The 24,262-nt window shown below is 33.1% G+C and overlaps 1 protein-coding gene across 1 annotated transcript; it reads right to left on the reverse strand.

Moving 5' to 3' along the window:
* Nucleotides 1-333: 333 nt before the first annotated feature.
* Nucleotides 334-13,911, reverse strand: fmr1 (fragile X messenger ribonucleoprotein 1). The gene is made up of 15 exons (XM_051127757.1): nucleotides 13,621-13,911; nucleotides 12,688-12,740; nucleotides 12,376-12,469; nucleotides 12,183-12,254; nucleotides 11,945-12,093; nucleotides 11,724-11,817; nucleotides 11,522-11,638; nucleotides 9,306-9,476; nucleotides 9,096-9,174; nucleotides 8,875-8,987; nucleotides 8,539-8,625; nucleotides 6,569-6,767; nucleotides 6,182-6,364; nucleotides 5,896-5,975; nucleotides 334-3,053 (listed from the first exon to the last, which is right to left on the reverse strand). The coding sequence occupies exons 1-15, from the start codon at nucleotides 13,669-13,671 to the stop codon at nucleotides 2,886-2,888; spliced, it is 1,710 nt and encodes a 569-aa protein (XP_050983714.1). The 5' UTR covers nucleotides 13,672-13,911; the 3' UTR covers nucleotides 334-2,885.
* Nucleotides 13,912-24,262: the final 10,351 nt, after the last annotated feature.

The raw sequence follows: 24,262 nt of genomic DNA on the forward strand, positions 1-24,262 counted from the left end.
ACACTTCAATGTCAAAAAGTGTCCCAATTCACCCGCATTCACCCTATTAAAATGCTGATGTACTGCCAGGATTCATTACAGGAGCAGTTGCAGAGGCATAATTGTAGGATTTAGCCTGTGCCACAGTGCCACCAAGTGGAGGAATTAAGAAAACAGACCAACATGCACAAAACGAGCAATATTAGGATTTGACGTGTAGAGGAATCTGCTGATGTTAAGGTGCTTTAGAAAGAACTAATTAAACCTGCCGTCGTGTTTAACGATGGGCGGATTTATCACCACATATGGAATGTAAAATGTCCAATTCCCCACGAGGAATAAAAACACTTCAGATTGCAGAGGAAGATCAACCTTTATTTATTGAAACTGCTTGCATACAAAATATATTGCACTATAACCAAACAATGTCAACATAAAACCCAGTCTGTTCTGCTATTATGTACAAAGAAATTATTACCCAAAGTGCAGTAACATACAAGGTCAGTCTACCTCAGTTCAGTATCTACAGTATTTCATGTTTTAAGGATTTTTTTTTCAGCTCTTTTTCGATCACGATAGCCTACGATGTGTGCAAGAGATGGTTTTACAATTTGTCATTTCAATATACATTCCCAAAAAATAAATAACTAGAAAACAGTCTGTTTGGCAACACTTCAAAGATTCGGAGCATGTTTTTTTTTTTTTTTTCCTCTTCTTCTTCTTATTTCGAACAGACTGCGGTGAACTGCGCCAGTTTTACTGCCCGCCGTGGACGTGCAGGTTTTAAAAATACTGAGAGTAAACCATTGAACACCTCATTTCGAAGTAAAGGCTAAATTTTTTTTTTTAAGAGCCACACAAGAGGGGCCGGACGTGTCCGGGGCCGCCTCCGTCGAGAGAGTGGTTTGTCTTTCCCACAGAGCTGCAACTCCTCTGCCAGTCACAGGTTCTTTTCAGCTTTCGTTTTCACAGGCAAATCACTTTGAAACTGGCGTGTAAGCTTAACAGGTAGAGCTGGTTATTCGCCAAGGTGACTAGCGAGAGTACAGGAGCGCAAAGAGAACTAGAAACGTAGAGAAAAAGAGCAAAGAGGATACGACCGACTCGAAGCGAACGGTCATCTCGCTGTACAGTCGAAGGAAAGCAGAAAAAAACTACCATGGTTATCGTCACAGTAGGTTTGGAAAGAATCGTGGGTTCAGAACAGCATCGCGTCTTCTCGAAAATGTAAACTAAAGTTTAATGCACAAGCACTAGTCGGATAAGACAGACGGTTTTCATATCAAAGTTAACATCGTGTTCCCCCTTCTCGACCCTCTCAAAGCGAATTCAGCTGCAAAAGTACAGTAGACTCAATTAGCGAAGATATCTAAACTTCAGTTTAGTTATGTTGACAGCATACATGTGATTCACCTGCTGAGGAAGTCTTATCACATTCTAGTTTATTATAGGTTTATAGATTATAAAGTACTTGCAGAGTAACACAAACATGATAAGTGCACATTTAAAGTTCAATCTAAAAAGAACAGCAACAATCTCTTAACGGATGACGTAATATACAGTATGCAACCCCACAGTTCAACATTTTCAGTCTATGATGAGCCATTTGTTAGGACAAAGACAATGTTACAGAGATCTGATATTAAGTGCTTCACACCTGATGCTGAAAAATACAGCAGGAAAGATGGCAGTTTACTGTGGCCAGCATGAACTGAAATTAAAACCAAAAAAAAGCATTTCGACCCTGTTTGTGAGGGAAAAAAAATGGGTCTGAACGAGTGGTGTCATCTATCATGATCGGAGGAAAATGAAAAACCAAAGACATTTATTTAAAGGAAACTGCTTTGCTACCTCTATCATAAAAAGAAATCAGAATTATCCTATAATGCAAAGATATGCTAAACGTCAAAATTCATAAATCGGTGATGTTGACGTCACTTCATTAGCATTGATATTTGTCTCTGGGTGGTTGGTTACAATTTATGACTTCCACAGTTGACTAGTTTAGTTAGGTTAATACCTTTACTACACACAAATCAGCTATGGCAAAATATCAGAATTCGGCCGACTCGATAGAATCCTGCTTTTCAGACATACAAAATGTTGGTGAAATACATGCAGCACAGAGAAAAAAAAAAAAGAAGAAAAAAAAAGAAAAAACACCTTTTATTTTTAATCGTCGGCTGAGATTGCAACACACGTTGCTCAGACAGGTTGTTCACGTCTTCTTCCCTGATTTAAACATCCAAATTATGATACTATCCACACTAGTTAAAGGCACAGATCCAGACAGGAGCTTTTTTTTTTTTTTTTCTTTGTTTGTTTTTTGTACATTTGCCTTTTTTTTTGTCATTTTCATTTTTTTGCTAACGATGTGGCTAAGATCTCACATCAGAATGGGCTCGAGTAACCATGAGACACCGAAGCGCGTAAAAACAACGTATGCCGTGAGATGTGGCATAGGCTTGGGCCCCGAGCGCTTGAGTTCATCCTCCAATGTGTTTCTTTCCCTTTTGTTTAGACATTGTGGACAATCAAAAAAAACATTTTAAAAACCAATTGCTTGGAAAACATTTCAGGATTCCCGTTTTTGAGAGACATTTAATCCACAGCTTCTTTATGTTGTTTCATAGGTAGTTATTTAGAAAGTCAATTAGAAAACATGTAGCTTCAGTTGTGATTTAGAGACCGGTCTCTCTAATCCGTGAAGGCTACCAAATTCCACACACCATACACCAAGAGACCTCGTCTTTTACCCCAACTAACAATTACAAAGTGTGCTTTATGTCATGTCTTGCGACAGCCCTACTGACCTGGTTCTCTTTGGCCTAATGTGTCTCTAATGAAGAAGCATCTGGATTGGTGGAGCTGAGTGGGAGAATGGGGGAAACGGGGCATGTTATTCTCTACGAAACGCCGTTCACAACGGCTTGGCTGTCTGGGCCGTCTTGCTTGTCTTTCTTCACGCCTCTGTCCTTTATGGGTCTCTGCCGGTTCCCTCCGCTGTCTCCTGCCAGAGCTTGTGGGCCTCGGCTGGTGTGGACGCTCCTCTCGTTATTGCTGTCGATGCGGATCTGATAAACAAACAGATGGAGATTTTAAAAAAAAAGTGCAAAATTAAAGCTTTAGCCAAACTATTTTTCAATTCTTGCTTGTCCTATTGCTTTTGTCCAAAATACATAATACAAATATTATATAATTTTCTGCAAATAATACCTGACAAATCTTTACTTCATTAATTCTTCTATTGTTTTTATTTGTTTCACTGTATGCCACTTAGATATGAATAAAGCTGGGTAGTAACTGAGTATATGTAATCTGGATTATGTAATCAGATTACAAAAATGAAGTACTTGTAATTAGATTACATTTAAAACACTCACTACAGTTACTTTTTTGATTAAATGATTACATATTTTTTCTCCACCTTTTAAATGTTCATACATATTCAAATATACATTCAGAAAGTGCCAGTTTTGTGGATATTCACACAAAGACCAGTCACTAGTGAGGTGGTCACAAGCATTTGATCACTGGATTTACAAAGAAAAAAAAAAAAGCATTGCAGGTTTAAGATGTTAACATTCCATCAACATTTATTTATTTATTTATTTATTTATTTATTTTTATGAATTATGGTTTTACCATGGTTAACATGAAAGCCTTTGAAAGGCTTTTGTCTTTCAAACACATTAAAATGCACAAATTGCAATCTAATGCAGGGATTCCCAATTTTTTCTTTTGTTTACCTAATATGTGACCCTGGACCACAAAACCAGTCTTAAGTCGCTGGGGTATATTTGTAGCAATAGCCAAAAATACATTGTATGGGTCAAAATTATTGATTTTTCTTTTATGCCAAAAATCATTGGGAAATTAAGTAAAGATCATATTTCACGAAGATATTTTGTAAAATTCCTACTGTAAATATATCAAAAAAAAATTTTGATTAGTAATATGCATTAGTAAGAACTTCATTTGGACAACATTAAAGGTGATTTTCTCAATATTTTGATTTGTTTGCACCCTCAGATGCCAGATATTCAAATAGTCGTATCTCTGCCAAATATTAGTCCTATCCTAACAAACCATACATCAATGGAAAGCCTGTTTATTCAGATTTCAGATGATGTAAAATTTACCCTTATGACTGGTCTTGTGGTCCAGGGTCACATATATTTACTTGAAGGACCCCTGAGATTTCAAAATGAATCAACTTAATTAAGTATCACATTTGCATGTTCGTGGTCCTCTGGCGTTGGTTAATGGTCATATGACATACAGGTAAACAAATAAACTATCTTTTTTTTTTTTTTTTAAATGTGTGTTATTTTGATTGATGTTCTTTTTAAAGTGATTTATTTTAATTATATTTTTTTATGATTTAATTACTTGTTAGCTTTTCATTAAGCTCATGAACTCCAGTTTTGGAAACCTTGATGTAATCATTCATATTGTTATTAAACCAAATAAAATATGTTTTCTTACGCTTTGTATTTTTTTTTAATAGAGTGTCTATTTACACTAAGCGCAAATAGCACGCCTTGTTGGCAGAGGCTATTTATACCAACTCCGCCCACGAATGTGTGATTTGGATAGTCAACAATACAAAAGACGCCTGCAAAACAACAGCGCTAGGGGCTCAGCTGGTAAAGCGCATGCAATATTCTTTTCAGCACGATCGACCCGGGTTCGAATCTGGCTTTTGCCAAACTTTTTTTCTTCCCTTTTCAAATCTCATATCATATTGGAAAGACATTTATTTTCAATAAAAATAAAGGAAATAATTAAAAAGTTCAAAATAAAGCACCAGTTAATGTTAGGGTAGATGTAGGGACAGCTTATTGTCCCGTTAGGTAGATGTAGGGACAGCTTATTGTCCCAGTAAGGCAGCATCTATTTAATAATCTGAATTAAAACTATAATTTACACTCATTACATTATTGCATACTGTTTTATAATGTACTACAATACCAAGGTGCAGATAATTGCCTCTATTTGCTATAAGTATTATAAATAGCAGAAAATTCTGCTATTTTAATGTAGTATGAATAGAATCTATAGCTATTTACAGTTATGGTAAATAACATCTATCGTTAAGAAAATATGCTATTTTCACTTAGTGTTAATAGCATCTAATTGCTATTTTCAATTAGTGTCAATAGCATCTACTGCTATTTGAACTGTGTAAATAGAATATCAATAGCATATCAATATGGTACTAAATTATCTTACTTAAATCAATGTGATAAATGAGATGGATAAAAAGTATTTAAAAAATAATCAAAAAAATAGTCTGATTACACTGACATATGTAAAGTAATGAATTATGTTACTTACTATTTTTTGTCATAAATTTTGGAATCAGTTACAGACTATAATTTACATATAATCTACCCAGCTCTGCATATTAATAACTACTTAATTAACCTGAAATTTAGAAATAAAATGGATTTAATTGAGAAATATTTAATGCCATGTAGGCATATATGTGTGTATATATATATATATATATATATATATATATATATATATATATATATATATATATATATATATATATATATATATATACACACACATACACACACATTTTTATTTTTTTTTTACTGTTATTGGTAACTATTATGAAAATGTAATTTCTTAAAATTCCAAACATTACCAAGATTTTTATAAATCATTTTAAGTTAAAAAAACAAAAAAAACAAAAACAATAATATTTAGTCATGTTTAGATTAATGTTTTTACTACCACCTGCCTTGTTAATGGAAAATAATTTACAAGAAGTGTAAATTAAATATTGTGTATATTGTAAACATTGTATTTAAATTCAGTATTTGCAATCTGTTATGATTATGTTCACAAATAATTGAAATAACTGATCATATGATGATAGAAAAGCAGATTGAGTGAGACCTGCAGTGAGTCTTCCTGGGGTCTCAGCTTTGAGTCTCTGGAACTACGGGAGCGGGACTCATTCCAGTGCATGTCTTCAGCTGAATCAAGACAAAAAGAAACATTATTAAGAATGCATACATGATATCAAAAATAAAGAAACAAATCTTAATGTCAAAATATATTAAAAAGCTGATTAATGTATAGTTATTAAAACTTCAACTGATACACTGTTGATATCAAATATATATATGTAGTAAGAAACATTGCAAAGTTTCTTAAGACAGGTGACAGCTCAAATACTGACTTTTGTATCCTCCTCTTCCTCTCCCTCCACGACCCCGGGGCCCTCCACCCCTTTTGCGTCCATCAGGGGCCCTTTTGGGGTAACCCATGGACTCCTCATCTGTAGGGGCCAGGGACCAGTCACTGAGCTCATCTCTGTGGTCAGATTCGGTCTCAGATGCATTAGAGGCCTCGGAGTTGGTGCCTGGAACAAATACAGTCCATAATGAAGAAAGTGATTATCAGATAATTAACACTATGCTTTACCGAGTGCTTGACTCATGCTTACATATCAATCCAATGCCTTACATATTACAGATAAAGTTTAGAACCATTAGTGTGATAAAAGATAAATATTTTAAGTGCGAAACGTGAAGTTCCATATCCAGATAAGTTCTAATTTTGTTACCTGAAGCCAGTGTCGGGCCCCGTCTCCCTCTCCCTCCACGACCGAAGGGTTTGCCGCCACCCCGAGAGGGTCCCATTCCATTATCAGCCATGAAAGGTTTTTCTTTCTCAGGTCGTCCCGGCAGAGCTCTAGGCCCGCCACCGATCTGTCTGAGCTGTTCATCAATCTGCAGTCGCTCCATTCGCAGCTGATCTACCTCCTGAACAACATCAAACAAATATGAAGAACACACCAAGAGGCTAAATCAGAGTAGTAAACATCACATGAGTATATTTAGGGTACTAAATAAGTCGCTAACCAACAATTGCTGCTTTGTAATGAGCACTAACAGGCTCTGTGCGGAAAATCCGATTAACAGGAAGGATAACAACGCGTTTACATTTTCTGAATAAAACATTTTTACTGGAGCTGAATTCATACAAACAAATGCTAAGGCCAAAAAGCCAAACCCAGGTCTTAATGGTATGAAAATCATCTTAAGAAAGAAGTTTCTTAAAGGAGAAGTCCACTTCCAGAACAAAAATGTACAGATAATGTACTCACCCACTTGTCATCCAAGATGTTCATATCTTCCTTTCTTCAGTCCTAAAGAAATTGTGTTTTTTTGAGGGAAACATTTCAGGATTTTTCTCCATATAATGGACTGATATGGTGCCCTGATTTTGAACTTCCAAAATGCAGTTTAAATGCGGCTTCAAACGATCCCAAATGCAGTTGTAAATGATGCAGTTGAAAACCTCTGATCGTATTTTCTCCCTCAACTTAAAAAAATAATTTCAAAATCATCCTGCGTCACTGCAGAAGTTTCTACCCGGTCTTTGCAAAGTGAACTTGCAAAGAAGACCAAACACCAAAACAAAAAGGTAAAACAGCGATATAGGATAATTTTGAAGTTGAGGGAGAACATGAGATGGGAGTTTTTCGACATACACTGTCATGAACCGGAAAAAAACAGTCCAGGCAGAGCAAGACAAGACGAGCATTTGACATTAAAAAGAATATAAATTGTATTATTTTTATGAAAATAACAGATCGTTTCGCTAGGCAAGACCCTTCTTCCTTGACTGGGATCATTTACAACCGCATTTGGGATCGTTTGAAGCTGCATTTAAAGTGTATTTTGGAAGTTCAAAATCGGGGCACCATATCAGCCTATTATATGGAGAAAAATGCTGAAATGTTTCCCTCAAAAAACAATTTCTTTATGGCTGAAGAAAGACAAGAATATCTTGGATGACAAGGGGTGAGTACATTATATGTCAATTTCTGTTCTGGAAGTGGACTTCTCCTTTATTGTAAATTCTAAGACGTTTGTTAAGAATGTTTGTAAGTGGAATTTCCAAAGGAAAAGTTTCTCAAATACTAAAAAAAAGAAGAAAAAAAAAAATAATAATAATAATAAATAAAAAGAGTTACATTTTTAAGAAAAAAAAAATGCTGTTACTTTAATGTTACAGTATCGGATTATTAACATTTGCTAATCAACTAAAACAAACACTTAAAAAATAATCTAAAATTTTATATAGCTATTATAACTACAGAATATGTAATTACATTAACTGTTATATTAAAAAAAAAAAAAAAAAAAAAAAAAAAAAACTATAAAAGAAAATAACTATTTTGGTAATGAATGGCTTTCAAATAGGTATGTTTTGTTAGTTTAGTTTTGGGGTGGGGGGAAAAAAAAAGATAAGAATATTCCTAAGAAATGTTTTTTTGGAAACACTAAATATTCTTAAACTGTATTCTTAAAAAGAAAACAGCAGTTAAGAAACATTGTAATGTTTCATGAATCCAGTTTCTTGATTCTGGTCATTCCTTCACTGTAAGGCTACTGAATTTTTGTTGCAAAAGCAGAAATTATAAGCCAGACGAGTTATACACCAAAGTTTAATACTTTGGGTTTAAGGTTTGTTTGAAACAATAACACCAAATATGCTGTCTTAGAAAACCTTAAAACTGGTTTTTACCTTTAGATAATTCAGATGGTAGTCCAGCAGAATTCGTGCATTTGAAATGCTTTCCTTCGTCCCCACAAACACAAATGGCACCATTCCCTGTGGTTGTAATTCAGTTCAGTATAAATGATAAACAGATTTGATTTAGGAGTTTATATACAGTTCTGCGTTCTTAAATTAAATGTAGCTGCCATTGGAATATTCTCTAAAATCAGTATTCCTAAAACTGATTAGTCTGCTATAATACGGTGCACAGCAATTACTATGATTTAATGTATTTTCTCAGCATCATCACTTTTGCTGCCCATAAATACAACAACGAGTGCGTTCAGCAGCCCACTCACTGACCTCCTCTAATGGAGAAGGCTTTTTGTCATTTTCCGGTTCCACTCGAACTCTGACAACTCCCGATTTATCCACAACCTCTTGAATCAGCTTCCCACTCTTGCCAATGACTTTTCCTGCAGGACAGGGAAGAAAATAATTTAATGATTCACATTAACCATCATGGTGCAGGACAGCAGGTTCAGTCAGTGAAGGAGAAAGCGATTCATTTTGTTTGTCCTCACCGACTAAATTCCTAGGAACTTTAATAACATCTTCAGAAAATTCCAGGTAGCTTCTGGCCTTCCGTACAGCCTCCTGGTCCTGTAATTCAAATGTAATCCATCAAAAATGTCATGCCATCTCAGATACCTGCGTTTTAGGCTCACATATTCTAACAGCCATCACATAATTGAATTTACCCATAGCAGAGAGTCACCAAAAGAAGCAGTTACCTCTCCATAGATGTGAAACGTGCAGGTCTCCTCATCGAGATCTATGGTTGTGACCCCAGGAATCTTTCTGGCCTGCTGGATATTCGCCCCATGGGTGCCTATAGCCAATCCCATGAGGTCATCTCGCACCACAAACTGCTCATGGAACCTTGAAGCCAGTTGCCGAGAACTCTGGAGGGGAAAAAGCCAGTTTGAATCTCACCAGTGTTCTGATATATTTTTACTATTCTAATATTACTTTTTTAATAGCCTCATGGTTCACATCAATGCACAAATTAACTTATTAAAAAGGCAATAAAATATTTGTATATATAACGCTTAACATATGCACTTTTACTAATGAAAGTAATTCATTTTTTATAATTGAAAACCATTTAACTGATATGGTATATAAAAAACAAATAAAAGTTGTTATACATGAGCATTTCAGTTTTGGATCATAAGGAGGAAGCATAAGGATGCATGTACACCATTCGATTTTGAGCACATTTCCACATGCGAAATTATACGAATTGCAGCCTGACACACAAGAGCGCTCTCTGCATAAACGTGTTTTACCACTTTTATGGGTTACTACCAGGTAAAGTCTTTTTATGAACATACTCCAGCTACACAAGTAATGTAAAAACATTATCCAGCACCATTTAACACACATATTTGCAGAGCAAAATCTCCAAATGAAATATATTTATAACTGTGGTGTAACTGCATTAATACAACAGTTTTGCTAGATTATGGAAATCAAATGTATTCAGCAAAATAGAAGTGAACTTTTTTTATTTTTATTTATTTACTTATTTTTTTAGGGAGCCATTTGTATCCAAGTATGCATATGTATACTCACAGTCAAAAGTTTTTGAACAGTAAGATTTGTAATGTTTTTTTAAAGAAGTCTTTTCTGCTCACAAAGCCTGCATTTATTTGATCCAAAGTACAGAAAAAACAGTAACATTTTGAAATATTTTTACTACTTAAAATAAATGTTTTCTATTTGAATTTGTTTAAAAATGTAATTTATTTCTGCGATTTCAAAGCTGAATTTTTAGCATTATTACTCCACATGATCCTTTAGAAATCATTGTAATATTCTGATTTGCTGCTCAAAAAAACATTATTATTACTATAATTATGTTGAAAACAGCCGAGTAGAATTATTTTCAAAGCTCAGAAGAACAGAACATTTATCTGAAATTAAACAGAATTATAGATTTCTTTATCACTACTTTTCATCAATTTAAAGCATCTTTGCTAAAAAGATTTAATTTCTTTCCTTAAAAAAATAAAAATAAATTAATCAAATTATAATAGTAATAATAACAATTATTATATATATATATATATATATATATATATATATATATATATATATATATATATATAAATAAACCTCAACTGTTTTAAATATTAATAATAATAATAATAATAATAATAATAATATTGTTTAGTGATTTTGAGTATTGATGCTGAAATTTTACCTTTAATCACAGAAAAAAAAAAAAAAAAAACATTTTAAAAATATATCCAAATAGAAAACAGTTCTTTTAAATAGGAAACATATATTTTGGATCAAATAAATAAAGGCTTGAGCAAACCAGACTTCTTGGTACAAAAAAAATAAAGCTGTCTAACATGGAAAAAAAAAAAAAAGCTATATAAAACTTTCATTGATTTTATGCTTGAAAATGCCTTTTCATCTTTGACCCACACACACACACACACCTCAAGTGCCTATAATTTCACCATAAACCATAATCTGAAACACAATATTTTGTTAAAATCAGCAGCACTTACACAGATAAGACATACTTTAAGAGCTAAAACAATACCTATATGGAGCTTATGCATTTGTAAATATAGCTCTGCATATCAACAGAGTATCATATTATGCCAAAGCAGGGATACGGGCCATCACAGCTGTGCATATGCACGTAATAGTCTTTTACACCTGTTAAATATAGACTGTCTCTACTGATACTTCATGCATTTGTGCCCAGTGATATGCTGCAGGACATTCTAATAGCATGAAATGAACCAAGGGATTTATCATAATACTACCAGCCTTCCTCGAGTCAGTTATATTATAACAATTACCCTATTGCAAAATGAAAAATATTTGCATACAATACACATTCTGGACTTGACATAAGACTGTTTGAGAGCATTGTGAGTGAGTGTAAGTGAGCAGGGTGAACCTGACACTAAACGTCAGGCAGTACCTCCAGCTGTCGGGTTGCTTCCTCATTCCTCAGTATCAGCGCCAGCTTTGTGCGCAGACTCCTGAAGTGCATGTCGCTCAACATGGCTATTCGCTTTGCTGTAACCTCATTAACAGACTGAAGGAGAAAGACAAGAATTGAATTAATGAAACTTAAAAATGTTAATCAGAAATCCTTAAGTTGACTTGAAGCTGCATATTACCAAAATAACCAACTGCTTTTCTTCCGAGTCATAAGTGACGTTAAACGCTCCGATCGCTTTTTTGAAATCTTTATGTGCAGAGTCTTTCGCACACCTATCAAAAAAAATAAAACGATAAAAAAAAACCTGGTAACGGCACACTTTGTACAACAGCATCCCAGTAGTTTGCAATGAATGCAAAACAAATCAGCTTAAAACTCGACAACAGAAGATGAGCTTACATCTGTCTTAAATCTTCAGGAACATCTAGTCTGATTTTGAGAAAGGTGTTCTTTGACGCGGCTTTGTTGGGGTTCACAGGTCGTAGCCTCTCTAATGTGACGATTTCATTTAGCGTTGCATCACAGGCTGCGTATTCTATCACATAAAACTGTAAGTAATAAAAAAATATTGTTACAATGCAATATATAATCAGCATACATGCAAATGTATAGTAGTTTAAAAAAAAAAAATGCTTACCTCTCCTTTCACCATGCGGACTTTGGCTAGCCACCATCCACAGGGCTCTTTATCGTTGGCCCTGGAGTAAACCTGTGGAAGATGCAGGCAGACGTGGTAAATTTACAAAAAACATTTTTAAAACTTCAGTGCATTTATGTAATATTTGTTTAAAGACCGTTCTTTATGTTTATCAATATTTAATAGCACACACCTCCACTTCATCACTCTCGTTTATCTCTTTCTGAAAGCCGGTCGGAGGTGGAAACCGAACATCATGGAAAGGAATCTGTCGTTCTGGCTGCCAACTGCAAAGCGATAAAATATAGAAATCATTTTTGCCTTTTACACTTATTACACTTATATTTATCTTTACATAATTGCAAAGGAAAAAAAAAAATACAATATCACCTTCAAAATTCATGGCGTTTTATATAAACCCATAACATTTACACTGAAAACAAAAACCATGTGAAGTCAAATAGTTACATATTTAGATTTACAAAACATTTGTTTTGGTACTCACTTGTTCTCAAAAGACACTGTGACTGTACTCTCATGAACATCTTTAATAAAAGCCTGTAAGAAATAACGAGATATTAATAATGAGCATTTAATAATTGACATTTTGGGGCATCACAGGTGCCTATAACGTCCATATATATTTAGATATAGATATTTATAGAATTGTAACACCATGAACAATTAATTTACCTGATTTTCACATTACTATTTTCACTATCCAAAAATAAAGGCAAGGTATCATTTCTAGTTGCTTATTAGTATTAGAGAGGGTCAACTAGAAAAATAGATTGTTAAATTGAATAAAAAACATTCTCAGACTTTCCCCCCATAATTTCTCAATCCTGTATTAATTTTAGTGACTTTTTCCAGGTGTGAAAACAAGTATTTTACGATTCCATGATATTTCCAGGCTTGCCATGAACATGGAAACAGGGTTGATTTATTATTAGCTGTAACACATATCATAACTTCATTGCTCTGGACGTATGAATGACGGTAGAAAGCATTCAGATTCAAGAAACATATCGGTTACTATTAATAACTATTACATTGTAATTTACAAAATGCCTAAGGCCATAAAAATGTATCTATGATGTACAGTGAAATACATTTACATCAATAAGTGCAGGACTCATTGTACCATACACACATCCAAACAGAACCGAGCCAGCACACTGACACATTCTGGTGTCAACACAGATGATATGCATTAACAACACGCCTGATATCATATTATTGCGATGAATCTTTAAAGCCTGTTCATGCAAACACACGTCGAAGAGGCCTTGTGTTATAGGCAGACTGGGCCTACTGCACCATCGTGTATTGAGATGTGCGTTCACGACGGACCGAATCATATTTTCCAAACGTTATTTTCCTCATTCGGTGAGTTAGATACACACACGAAGCATATAACACAAGATCTAAAGCCCACCTTGTAGAAAGCTCCACTCGCTCCTCGCACTTCCACCGCGAGCTCGTCCATGACGCCAGTAATCTAATACAACAACTGATCACAGCTGCAGCAGACAAACGCGCTCCCTTTATCACACAGCAGCGTTATGTTCGGACGGGGCCGGAACTACCGTGTGTACCGATGATCGTACTCGTTTTCAAAGAAATGAAAGCAAAACATTGAGGTGTAGACGCTCTGCAGCAGCCGCTGTTGAATGCATTGATGTAAACACAAGAGCCTCCCTATTTCCCCCGTCACGTGACACGGGCCCGCTTCCCTTCACTCGAGAGGACACGCCCCCGTCACATGACAAACACTAGCTTCACTTCTTATGAACGCATTTTTCTAGAAATGAATGTAGCTTGGCATGTTATGTATTATTATTATTATTATTATTATATTACCCCTAAAAAGCTCTATCTATCTATCTATCTATCTATCTATCTATCTATCTATCTATCTATCTATCTATCTATCTATCTAAATACGAAATATTTTACTATTTTATATTTATTTTTTCGTCAGTGATCAAAAACATTATAATAACACCAATAAATAAATAAATAAATAAAAAGCTAACAGATATAATGTATAATCCTAAATGTTTTTAGCATTTTTTAAATTGGCAATATACTGTCCTGTTTCCTTCAGTAACACCCTAAAGTTTTGACTTTTTACAATTGTGTAGTTTATTTGTAATTTGAAACTTGCATAAATGTGTAATGACATTTACCTAAATTTAATTAAAAAAAAAAAAAAATAAAAATAGCGTTGCATCCTTTGCTTAACAGTGGTTTCTCTGCAGTGAATGGGTGCCGTCATAATGAGAGTCTAAACAGCCGTTTTTTTTTCTTCTTCAGTGATCAACAACATTATACAACACCAATAAATAATGACAACAACAACAACAACAATAATAATAATAATAATATAAACCTTTTTTTTTTTTTTTAGCTTTTTTTAAATTAATTGTCAATATACTGTCCTGTTTTGCACAGTAACACCCTGAAGTTAGTTAACAATTGTGTAGTTCTTTTGTAATTTGAAACTTACAAAAATGTAAGTAATAATGAAATTTACCTAAATTTAATTAAAATAGATAGATAGATAGATAGATAGATAGATAGATAGATAGATAGATAGATAGATAGATAGACTGATTTTTTACAATTTATTTATTTTTATTTATTTATTTATTTATTTATTTATTTATTTATTTTTTTTTTTTATCTTTCTTTCTTTCCCATTTGGAGAAATTTAGCATAACAATATTTGTAACAATGGATCCTCTGCAGTCAATGGGTGCTGTCAGAACTTGAGTCCAAACAGTTGATAAAAACATCACAATAATCCACAAGTAATCCACACCACTCCAGTCCACCAGTTAACACATTGTGAAGCGAAAAGCTGTTTGTTTGCAAGAAGCAAATTCAACATTAATGTGGTTTTAACATCAGACTGTTGCTTCCTCTATCCATGAAATCATGTTCTCCAGTCAAAAAGTTATTTAGTCTGAATTAGGAGATAAATATGCACAAATCAAGTACTGTTTACAAGGGTAAACAACTGTGAAACAGTTCTGAACCAAAATATTTGTGGATTTTGATGTGAGAGAACAAAAGGGGATGGGTCATTCTACAGAAATATCCACTTATGGTATGGGAAGATGTCATAAAAATGTATTTATTTTTCTAACAATCAAACTTGGACCACATTATTAGATTACCTTTTGACTTTATGAGTACACATAATTGAGAGCTTAATTATTATTATTAATATTTTTAATCTTTTTTTTTTTTGTGCATTTATTTACCCATAAGGAAGGTGTCACCAATGATAAATTTCATGAAATGAATTTCATTTTTTTTTTCTTCAACTCCCTAATAATAAAGCAGGTCATACCAGTGATTTCATCTAAAAGCTTTATCTCATGAAATCATGAGACAAATGAGAAAATGTCTGATAACTGATAAGAGACAGTGGACTTAGAATGGGCCTTTCTTCATGGATCTTCAGGAAATAGGAAGAAGGAAGTCAAGGGATGTCATCAGTGTGATTTTTATTTTAAAATAAACGGTTTTTGTTAAACGGTAACACCAGTGACACAACTCTAGGGGACCACTTCTTTCATTATACATATTTTATAATATTTATTCAGCATTTACATCATATGTTTGATAGTTATCAATACATTGCTGTATTTAAAATGGTAAAAAACCCTGTTTTGACCATTAAAGGAGAAGTCCACTTCCAGAACAAAAATTTACAAAATTTACACCCCTTGTCATCCAAGATGTTCATGTCTTTCTTTATTCAGTGGTAAAGAAATTATGTTTTTTCAGGAAAGCATTTCAGGATTTAAAATAAAGCACTTTTGTACATAGTTGTGGGGACGAGCAGATTTGTGGTGCTTGTAATTCTGTATAATTATTTATTTTTGCCACATTGATGGCTCAAGAAGGTGTAATTGTTCAAATATATTGTTTCAAGAAATTGTAACCCTAAAGTGTTTTTCAAGTGTAATATTTCTGTAAAGGCTAGGGACCGAAAAATGGACATTTTCATAGAATGACCCGGATGGACTTTTTCACTGAAAGAAGCGTGGATTATGGACTCTTATTTTAAAGTTTAAACATATTATATATGGTATATTATATATAGGTATATTTGTTTATTACAAACAACTTTTTTACATTTATTGATGGACATGGAGTGGTGTGGATTACTTGTGGATTATTGTGATGTTTTTATCAGCTGTTTGGACTCTCATTCTGACGGCACCCATTCACTGCAGAGGATCCATTGTTGAGCAAGTGATGTCATGCTAAATTTCTCCAAATGAAGAAACAAACTTACCTATGGCTTGAGGATGAATACTTTTCAGCCTTTTTTTTTCCTCCAGTCAATTATTTCTTAGCCAAGAAATATATTTTCATCAAAGACTTTTAACAAATTTCTGTATTTTACACCATAATGTAATGGAGTGAATGCAAATATTTCACTTCAAAATCTGACATACAGCTGGATAGAATTAATGAAGAACGACACCTTTTTAATTGTGTTTCAGATATAATACAGGGGTAGTCATTTTTTTTGTTTTGTTTTGTTTTTTTGTTTTTTGACTCAGATAGGATTTTCAGTGAAAAATGACTAACGTCTCTTTGATTAAGAATGCAAATGACTCTATTATTATTTTTGGGAAACAATGAAAGGCTGATTTTAGCAGTTTAGCAGTATCACAAAGGGAAAATTCAAAAGAATGAAATTCAAAAACACCTTCCAACAAAATTTGACTATCTGAAGGGATTGAACCAACGTCAAAGCCTTAAGAAAGTAAACAAAAGTAAACAAATTATGGCCTTCATGTTTTTATTAAAAACTTTTCATTAAATGATACATTCTATGATGTCATTGTATTTGCATACTGAATCATGTCTAATATCCCTTGTCCAATATCTGAGTTACGCTTGTACTTGAGCTAATCTGCAGTATATTTCTATATTTACACTGCTTGAAGTGCATGCACTAAAAAACAAACAACAAAAAAAAAAGATTTATTGATTTTTTATTCATTCATTCATTCATTTATGCAGTATGCCACAGGTTGGTTTTCAGTTTACATTGTTTTATGTTTAAAACAAAGAGGAAAGTCCCTTTTGATTCTAAAATTAACAAATTATTATTTTTATTACTATATTTCCAAATGAATACTATTGTACCTTTGACATTCAATATAAAAATTATTTTCAATAACATATTTTCTTTGCAGACTCCTTACACATTGCCATTGTTACAACAGTTTTTACAAAATGTTTTTATTTTATTTATTTAAATTTAATTTCTTTATATATAGAAATTGTGTATTTAATAAACTGCATTCTATGTAAGTAATCTGGCACATTTCCTGCATTTTCACTGTAATTTTATAATACACCACTGGATGTCAGTATTGTATAATGACTGTTTCATGAATCCAATCACAGTGTTACACAATTTAGTGCTTTATTATGTGTATATCATCCAGACACCATGTAATAGATTGTACATTCTCAGGTTTCTCAACACTTTGATCATAAAGAGATATATGATTCGGTTGTCAAAAATGCTGAGTTATGTTTCGTTCATTTTACTCAAAACGATCCAATAAAATGCCATTTTTTAATGAAAAAAGTCCAGAGGATGGCCATTACTCATGTTAATCAGCAGCAGTGACAACATTTGGCCACATCACACTCACTCTTTGTTCCAAAACAAATCAGGGCCGCAATCCACATTTGTTTGTCCACTGTACTCTCAGTGCGCTGGTGTTTTCCCTGGACACATAAGAACATGAAGTCTGACTGTGTCTGACCACATTACGCTGAAGAGGAGCGAGAATGACGTAGGCAAGAGGAGAAACATGTGGCTGGTGTGAGCGATACATCCCTGGCCTTCTCAAGCCCCCGCTGAGCGTGATCAGATCAGTTGTGTTTGCTCTTGTCACCGGGGCTCTGGCAGGGTGGGCGGCTTGTAGGTGTGAGCACTGAAAACTCTCTGTGCAGACGGCAGGTGGCCTGCCACAATACATCAAGCAATCATGTTTGCTTGATACAGGAGGTGAGGAGGTCTATCACAGGAAGAGAGACATCGCAGTGCTGGATGAAGTACACAAAACCTGTATTCGGGCTAAAAATGAATGAAAAATTACTCCGGGAAAAGTAAAAGCAGAAGAAAAATTAAGTAAAAGCCACCTTTATTCTCTTCTTCTTCTTCTTCTTCTTCTTCTTCTTCTTCTTCTTCTTATTATTATTAGGTACTGTTTTGAAATATATATGGTTTAGATTTAAATATATATATTTGCAAAATACTACTACTGGTAATTATTAATTATTATTATTATTATTATTATATTTATTATCATTAATTGCGTTTATATTATTTACAATTATAATTTTATATTTATTATTATTATTTATTTTTTTACTATTATGTTTTTTATATTTATTGTATTATTATTATTGTTATTATTATTATTATTATTAGATGCTGTTTTGAAATATGTATGGTTTATAAATATATATATATATATTGTTGTTGTTATGTGTTTGTATTTAATACGTTCAATACATGTTACAGGTTTGCAATAAAAAATAATAATAATATTAACAATAATAATAACAACAACAGCAACAGCAAGAACAACAACAAAATACTACTACTACTACTACTACTACTAGTAGTAATAATAATAATAATAATAATAATTATTATTATTATTATTATTATTATTATTGTTGTTGTTGTTATGTGTTTGTATTTAATACATGTTTAATACATGTTACAGGTTTGCAATAAAAATAATAATAACAATAATAACAATAATAATAACAACAGCAACAGCAACAACAACACTAATAATAATAATAATAGTTATTGTTGTTGTTAGTATTATTATGTACGGTTTATATTTAAAACAGGTTTGCAGCAGCAGCAACAACAACAACAACAACAACAATAATAATAATAATAATAATAATATCAATTTATTATTAAATTATTATTACATTCTATAAATTATTATTATTATTATTATTATTATTATTATTATTATTATTATTATTACTGTACATATATTTTATTGCAAATTATTAATGTTGTTGCTAATGTTGTTGTTATTATTATGGGCTGTTTTGGAAAAAAAAATATTTATTTATATTTATTTAAGTATATTCAAAACATGTTTGCAGCAACAACAACAACAACAACAACAACAATAATAATAATAATAATAATAATAATAATAATAATAATCATCATCATTATTATTATTATTACTATTACATATTTATGTATATTACATATGTATGTATTATTCACTAATTAAAAAAAAAAGTTATAGGAAGAATTTTCAATGCAGTAACGTTTTATTATTTTTTTATTTTATTTTATTTTAGATAGATACATATAGTGGGAAAAAGAGAGGGCAAACTAAAGTCACTTTAAATTTTTGTTTGTATGTTTGTTTGTATGTTAGTTTTTTTTTCCCATTTTGAACTTACTAGACAAGCTGCCTTTGATATATATTTAATAAAGCAAATATCGACAACATCACACCAATGAAATATTTAAGAAATATGAATAAGAACAGGTGTCCAGCTGCACTCTGACTTTCATCATGTCATGTTTAAAAATGCATAAAGGCCTTTTGCACAGATATTTCATGTTACATCTCCTCCAAGACATTACTGATGTTCATCCCTTACCTCCGCCTAACAGCAAATTTAATATTTCATTTCTAATCCCGTCAGACGTCAATCAACCATTTCAAGATGAGAAATCAGAATGATTGTCACCTCGATAGACGGACAGACCTTTGAAACACGGCTGAGGTGACAGACACCCGGGGACAAAGAGAGCTCTTCCAGGCCGTTGGAATGGTGCAGAAATTGACGGCCAGTGTCTAATTTGGCTGACTTGTCCATCACCGGACTGTGATCAGGGCAATGTGGGGCCAAGGCCTTGTCATTTTTTCCTTTGTTGTCCGTCTGACTTGCTTCATAGAGCTTGTCTACCACTGTCACACATGCACAAGTGAACCCTGTGAAAACCTGTCTGCCAATGTTAGAGAAGCAGACACTTCTCAAAGCTCTCCTGGTGACTGAAGGTGTCTCAGCAGAGGCCCAACTGCTCAAAGCTATTTTCAGCCATTTTTGAAGTTGAGGCACCTTCGGATCTGCTGGGGATCAATGCGGCGTGGAGCAGAGTGGATATCGACGAAAGAGGTTATTTTGAAGCTAGGAATATCAGAAAATGGACAAATAAATGGAGCAGGCTGTATATGGAGCACACGCGCACACAAATACACAGCAACACCCAAAGCAGACTGTATGTACACACACTGAGAAAAAAGAGAAACCCTGAAGCTAGCTGTACACAAGCTTGACCTCTCCAAATGTGTTAACACCGTTCAGAAACACAGAAAACATGGACTTAACGCACAGTTTCACATGACAGCAAATCACCTAAAGTTATTTTACTGCTTCCATATTGCAGATCGAAAAAAAGCAAATATGGTTCCACAATCATCCCTTGTTTTGGTGCTTAATTGTACTTTAGATCTTATAAGTATATATTTTAAATGTGTTTAAAAAGCAGTCAAAAGTTTAGCTAACTGCATTTAATATATATTCAAACTGTCATAGTTTCATTCAGTATAAAACATTACATGCAGTTTGCAATTAAGTATTTTCTTTAAAGTATATAAATTCCATTATAAGTGCTATTTATTTATTTATTTATTTATTTTTTTTTTAAGTACACTATAATATGTATCTTTTTCACCATGGGACACCATGTTTTTGCACATGTACCACATTAATACCATATTTTATTAAGAAAAAAAAAAAAAAAAAAAAAAAAAAAAAAAAAAATGTTGACAAGAGCTTCCAATGCAGAAAAAGTACAGACACAGCGCAGACATACAATAAAAAAAAATAAAAAATAATAAAATAAAATAACTAAATAAATAAATAAAATATATATGTATATAATAGGGTACAATGTGGCTAAAGGCACACTCTAAAAAAATGTGCTTTTCACTGCACCTAAAGTGTATGATTGCAGAAAAATTCCTTTTTTTTTTTGTATTGAGAATTTATGGAGCAACAGATTTTGCGTGAAAATACAAGCCGTTTATTTTATTTAAATATCATACAAATGTTCGAGGTGGCAAGAGGTAAAAAGCTCACCAGCATGAGATAAAAGGGACACAGTACTGATACAAATACTTTAGCTAAAATAATTTTTTATTTACCAGTGTTTTTTGTTTGTTTTGTTTATTTATTTTTTTAACTTAATACTTGTTCAAAACGATCAATTTAGCAAAGTCTGTTTTTTTTCAACTTATTTTAATAAATAAAATAATTATTTTTTGTTCAGCAAATATACTGTCATTAAATATAAAATATAAAACATATATTTTAAAATACAAAAAAACAAAATCATTTTAAAATGGAGATCTCATAGTAATTTAATATAGATTTTCATTAGTAACAACAAATTATATTTTATTATAAGATATAATTAATAGCATGTTTTTAAATATGATGATTTCATTCTAAACATGGTGATTATTTCTATGATGGACACCCAACATAATATATAATATTTACAATCTGAATCTAACAATATCATATCAACAAATGGAAAAGTCAGCCTTCTGTTAATTATAATGTTAATCATTGTGCATTTTAACCCCTAACAGCGGGGGTGCTTTGTACTCCAAATACCATACATTTACATATTCTTTTGTTATAAACTGCTGCTTTAATTATCTTAAACAAAACTGAAAATCATTAGGAAGATCTTTGTCGAATTTTAGCGATTCTTAGTTACTACTTAGATCTGCAAAATTTTTAAAAACATCAAATATTAGATCAAGTAAGCACTGAATTGAGATTGCGCTGCTGCCCGTGATCGCATCAAGAATCAGCCAAATTTGCACGTGTACCTTAGAGGATGTTTTGTAAAGTGCTAAGCCATGTTTTTCTGCTATCTAGTGGTTTAGAGGAAAATAATATCAAAGGCACCTTTTACCCCCGTTGTACCCTACAATACAGTAAAAATGAAACTTGCTAAGAAAAGAGTGACCTTGTGCCATATGGTTGTAAGTTACAGACTAATCATGTGCAGTAAATTATTCACCGTGCAAGAGCCCAAATTCATTAAGTCAGATACAACAACATCTACTTTCCTGCTTTCCTCATCTGCTTTCCTCTCCTCATCATGTAAGTTATGTTTTCCTCACTAAATGATGCATATCCTACATACAACTTCTCTGATTTGAATACACTCATAAATTTACTTGTGACCCAGCATACAAATCAGCGCTAAAAGTGAAGGCTTTGCAATTACAAAATGTCTTAATAAGGAGTCCAAATTTTGCCTGAAATCAAGGTAAATAAATGAACACATGTATAACATCTAGCATCTAATTTCTGATACATGAAGGACTGATTTTTGTGCATTTACTGATATTGTGTGCATATGCAATTCTAAAGTAGCAAACAAATGTTTAAACCATTCCAGCTTTTACGAACACAGTGCAGGCTAGCTAATGAAAAAGGCTGGCATTTGACCTGAGGCAAAACATGAGCTAGCAGATATAATAAGCATACATACATTTTAAGCTACAGCCCAGTAGAAGCTTTTCGCTGTTGTCAGCGAGTTCAACGAACACCTTTTTGAGAATATCAAGAATACATTATTGATGTAAACTTGGATTCATAATTGAAATGAACAATGTATTATGATTGCTATGTGCTCTGTTATCCGTGTTTTGCAAGTGGCAGCCTGGAGCCAAATCAATTACTGTGCAGGAGACATTATGATGTGGATTACTGCAGTGAAGCATAGTGCTTGACCACTGTCCATATTTATGCCAGTGCAAATTTAATCACAGGCAAGAATACCAGGTCTAGTTTATCCCAAGGCCTGCATGAAATCTGCAGCAGCTCGATTTCCACAGAATTCAACTAATTATTCACAAAAATCTGCAGATCTCCACTCCTTCGGTGTTACTCTGCTAAATATCTTGGCTGGAGTTGTTCTGAACGTCATTTTGAAGGGCAACACGGAAAACTAATTCATCATGGGCTCCCTTTGAAAGTTTTAATGGCTTTGTAGGATAGTGGTTTTTGATTTATGAGTAAAATAAATTCTTTGGTTAAAATTACTTGAAGAAAGTTCTGTATTATACAGTCCCACCTTGGCACACCCATCCAATATCAATCATAATCTGCCTCTATCCTCATCTATTTAAACATTTTAGAGACTTTTCCTTGGTACTGTCACCTTTACCCACTGAAGGTTATTATGTGCTACACAAATATACTGAACTGAGATTGAAAGTTGGAATGTGAATGCGTTTAAAACACCAAATAACAAATACCTATATAAAGATAAAATGTCTTTCCTTCTGACAATCCAATCAAACATAAAATTTACTGCAGTTTCCAGCTGAAATGAACACTAGAGGCAGAAAAACACCAACAACTTTTATTCCTTCTAGCACAAATTATAATTACGGGGCAAATTATTGATTAATAAAGACCTGTTCTTGCAATATTCCTTGCACAATGCAATGATATCACTTCAAAAATCTTTCACCATAGTGCAGTGTTTTCAAACTAGTACATTTTTATATTTGCATGACATAACCAGCTCCATATGTGTAGCTTTTTTGATGTAGTAAACTTGCTTGGTAACCCACCTGGTACAGCTTTTCACTTATGTTGTGAAGTGTTCAAATTTTCAAACGTGATACAGCATTAAAGAAATAATTCACCCAAAAATGAAAATTAGCCCATTATTTACTCACCCTCCAGGCATTCTATATAGGTGTCTATGACTTCCTTCTTTCAGACGAATCCAATCGGAGTTATATGAAAAATTATCCAGGCATTTCAAAGCTCTATCATGGCAATGGTCAGGCGTTTATCTTCATCAGTTCAAAACAAGTCCAATAAAGTGCATCCATCCATACTAAAAAGTGCCTCACATGGCTCCGAGGGGTGAATAAAGGCCTCCTGTAGCGAATCGATGCATTTATGTAAGAATAATATCCATATTAAGAATCAGTTTA

This window comes from Labeo rohita, chromosome 14 (assembly GCF_022985175.1).
Source record: "Labeo rohita strain BAU-BD-2019 chromosome 14, IGBB_LRoh.1.0, whole genome shotgun sequence".
Classification (NCBI taxonomy): domain Eukaryota; kingdom Metazoa; phylum Chordata; class Actinopteri; order Cypriniformes; family Cyprinidae; genus Labeo; species Labeo rohita.